General features: G+C 37.9%; 1 protein-coding gene across 1 annotated transcript in view; it reads left to right on the top strand.

Moving 5' to 3' along the window:
• AK3 (adenylate kinase 3) overlaps positions 1-3,587 on the top strand; it is a 9,252-nt gene extending 5,665 nt beyond the window's left edge. Inside the window, exons 4-5 of the mRNA XM_008632544.2 lie at positions 480-598; positions 1,970-3,587. Coding sequence (XP_008630766.2) covers positions 480-598; positions 1,970-2,093 — 243 coding nt within the window. The 3' untranslated portion in view covers positions 2,094-3,587. The remainder of the gene's footprint in view (positions 1-479; positions 599-1,969) is intronic.
• The last annotated feature ends 606 nt before the right edge of the window (positions 3,588-4,193 follow it).

The raw sequence follows: 4,193 nt of genomic DNA, 5'->3' as shown, positions 1-4,193 counted from the left end.
ACGCAATTTTTTTGTACAGCTGTTGCTAAATGATAACTCTTCCATTTCGCAACTTAAAATCAAAGGCCATTAACTCCTTTGCCCATTTTAGTATTGTCAAATGAAGGTCCAGTTGGTCTCTTATCGCCTGTTACACAGGAATGTGTTGCCAACAATATTGTTTTCCCTTGTACATGAGGGTTTTTTCTACATATTCCCCATATTCTACAAATGCTCCAGAGGACAAATTAGTCACATTACTTATGATCTAATGGTCATTGGCAATATTGAGAAAATATTTTTAACTACAGACTGTTTTACCGGAAAGTCAAGAACTTACATTCAAGATAAGAACACAGGTAGGAGCCTATCTCTTTATAAGCAGAAATCTACACCCTGATTAAGTGGAAATTGATCATAATTTAAATAGAAAATCACACAAAACATGCTTAAACAGAAGTAAGAAATACACTCCAGTGTTTGTTTTTAACCATGATTAGGGCATTGATGACATTACTGGGGAGCCACTTGTTCAGCGCGATGATGACAAGCCAGAGACTGTCAGCAAGAGGCTGCAGGCTTATGATGCACAAACAAAACCTGTTCTAGAATATTATCGGTAAGTAGTAAAATCTGTTCTTCCACATTCTAAAATATTACTGTGCATTAGCACAGTGAGGAACAGATCTCTCCAGTTACAGAATATATTATACCACAACAGTGAGCATGGTGTGAGTAGCTGTGTAGCTTTCATTAACTCAGTAAGAAATCAGCTCAGTAGAATGAGTATGGTTTTCCACCATTACGAGACCTTCTGGACCCTGTGTGGTAAAATAGCCTGTTACTGAACCAGCCATATTTAGCTTTATAAAAAATGCTATGCATTGTTCAATACATCATAGCACTGTTCTGACCAACAACAGCTCTGGTGGGAAGGTAACAGAGACAGTTCCTTTTTTTTGGCAAGAATTTACAGTATTTTGTTTTCTGGATGTGTAAGTAGAAGCCCTACTAACAAGTGCAAGGGGTCAAGAAGTGATACACAAATGGAGAAGCTGTAAATGAGGATTTAAATGTGGCTGTTCTAAGAACAGGACTGTGATTGGACCCAGCTAGCAAGACTCTTCAGGAATAAGCAGCTAATTCAGAATTATCATTTGCATTGTGGAGTGACAACAAATTACTAGTTTTTTTAAGACTCAAAATTATACACCATGGTTCTCTTAAGGCAAAGCTGCAAGTATCACACTGCTAATATACAGATATTAGTAGGTCACCATGTAGAGCTTTAATTTTACCTTGCCTAGACAAAGAAATCAGACTCTGACAATCAATGAAGTGACCACCCTTTCTGTATTTCCATATTCACCACTCTTCATTGTATTCTTCCAGGACTGTTGAGCAGAAAACTAGAAGCTCCATCTTTGGTGTGGTCAGGTTTTAAAGAAGTTTTTCTAGATTGACAACAATATTCTTAATTTTGTTAGATTTCTGAGGTGAAAATGCCTCAGAGCACCACAGCAAGATAGAGGCCTAAGCTGCTGTTATTACTGATAATAACATACTTGACAGAAAAAACAAGCTCCTACAACTAATTCAGAATAACTTACATGTGCCTGGTTATCTTGCTTGTCCTGATGCACATTCCTTGATCCATGAGGTGCAACTTTACAACACCTGGGTTAGTCACAGTCATCTGGATGACAGCTGTACACCACGTGCTATGTGATAACATTGCTACTTATCTTTACCCTACTTGTGATTAAGTGCTCTGCAGACAGACATCAGTTTTATGTTCTGATGTGGCCAAGAGCCAGCTGTTTGAGTAACAGAGTAATGAATGTCCAGCCTGCATTTCCAATGCCACAGCTGTTCTTGATGTTACACCACATGCATATTTTCACACTCCTGCCAGGGTAATCTTCAAGTGAGGTGGAGGAACAATCAAACAATTTGACAACTGTAATATTTTCTTCTTTTTCTTCCTTAGGAAAAAAGGGTTATTGAAATCCTTTTCTGGAACAGAAACCAATAAGATCTGGCCACATATCTATGCTTTCCTTCAAACCAGGTTGCCAGATGTGAGCCAGAAAGATGCTGCCATTCCCAGGTGAAAATAGGTCAAACTTCTGCTCACCTGTCATAGCTCACTACTGATTACATGAGACTCAGCAATCAAGAATTTGCCCACGTAGTTACCAGACTCATCAATAATTAAAGTCCAATGTTGTCCTTAACTTACATTATGGTAAAATTTTGTTGCCTGTGGTTATCACTTTAATGCTGTATTTTTTTATATTAAATATACCTAATTTTAAAAATACAATAACTGTCTTTAACAAAACCAGGTACTCTTGTGTCTCTTATTTGGAAAATACATTTGCAAATATTGACTGGTGAAGGAAACACATTTCAGAATACAGCTTAATTAGAAAGCACATAGACTATTTCCTCAGTCAGTAAATTAAGCAATGGTAAGGACATGAAAGCACATTTCTTGAACATGTGCCTAAGCTGGAGCTAGCCAGAAGCTGTGAAGAACCATGACCACTGGTCTGCAAAAAGCCATTTCAGACCAGAGCTGGTGTGTATGGAAATTGACCTTATGGAAGAGTTACCTTCTTATATGTTTGCTTGCACAGATGTGAGTTGATTTTGCTCACCTTAAATTACACGTAGTACCAGGGAAAATTACCTAAACAAGTATGTTTATACTTTGCCCTCAGAGCAACTATCTTGCAGGCATGGAAACAGAGTTTCAATGATGTGTAACATGTTTGGTAAAGCCTCTGTCTTTGTGTGACCCTGTAAGACTTTATCAGGAAAAAGACAGCAGATAACAGATTAAGTGTAATCTAGTAAACCTGTAGCTAGATGATCTTGACCAGCGAATGTGTCTTCTCTACTATCTTTGAAAACAAGTGCTCACTGATGCCAGTGCCAGGACTTCCAGTGGTCAAAATATTAACATTGGCATATTCCTGTAGCAATTTTTATTGTAGGAATTGGACTGTTTTTCATGAGATTCTTGTCTTTGACCAGCTCTTGTGTTTATTCATTAGATAACTGGAAAGACAAACTTCCACAGTCCACACTTTTTAACAGCCCAGGTACTGCAGCCATTGCTATTTTTCAGTGAATTCACCCAGCCTTTTTTTAATGTTCATCAGATTGGGAATTTTAAGAGTCAGCAAAACCTGAGGAACAAACAACTACGTCTAGATAATGTCTGAAGTAGCTGTGTCCTAGTAATGCAGATTTCAATCTTCTTTAGCAGTGACTGTCAACAGCTACAGAGCTGGGGTGTTGACACACCTTGGACTGCATGTGCACACCCAGTTTTAGCATTATGAATACTGAGACACATTTGAGTCTAAAAAAGAGATGGTCTCTGTAGAATTTACTGTAAAGTTTTCCCATTGCTGTAAATGAACAATATGAGCAGCAGCTATCACTACAGCCGGTCTTCCTTTCATCTAAAGAAACCTTGCCAAGAAGGCTGGCCACTTCTACTGTCCTCTTGAGGAAATGTTTATATATTACAGTGAGAAACCCTGACTTGCTGCTTGTATTTTTGCATTTTGATTTCAATAAAAAACAGTGAAATTTTTTTTTTTGCCAGCATACATAAATTTCAGTGAGCCAGAAGGAGCAGGGGGAGGGAATCTCATTATTTCACACCTGCACCATCCAGTTTTATCCCCTTAGAAACTTAAAAAATAACTTCTACTGTATAACAGTTGCTAGATCAATGGCTCTACCGCTAAGGGTAGCAGTTGCAAGTCACTGTACTACATTTCCCTAAATACCCTTGCATACAACATTCAGTTAAAAAACAACCTGAAGTTACTAGTTTTCCTTTAAGTTTCCCTTAATAGTTAACTATTAAAGAGAAGGCAGTGTTTACTTATCCTTTCTGGAGTATTTGTCAAACTTAACCAGATTCAGCAGAAATTTGTGATTTTTATCTCCACTTTGCATGTGGGACAGAAGTGCTCCTTGCTCTCTTCAGTCTGTCTGCAAAAGGCGGCTAGAGAGCAGAAGTCATGTGAAAAACTACTTCTGAGTGGATCTGCTATTGTGTTGGTACTAATACTCTGGTACATTCTCCAGACTTAGACTTTTCCATATCTTGGCTGTAGGCAAAGCTGAAAATTACTGGATTCTATTTCACAGAATCATAGAATCATTACAGTTGGAAAAAACTTCCAAAA

This window comes from Corvus brachyrhynchos, unplaced genomic scaffold (genome assembly GCF_000691975.1).
Source record: "Corvus brachyrhynchos isolate BGI_N302 unplaced genomic scaffold, ASM69197v1 scaffold194, whole genome shotgun sequence".
Taxonomy (NCBI): domain Eukaryota; kingdom Metazoa; phylum Chordata; class Aves; order Passeriformes; family Corvidae; genus Corvus; species Corvus brachyrhynchos.
Note: the sequence above shows the minus strand (reverse complement) of the source record. Positions and strands in the feature narration are given on the sequence as shown.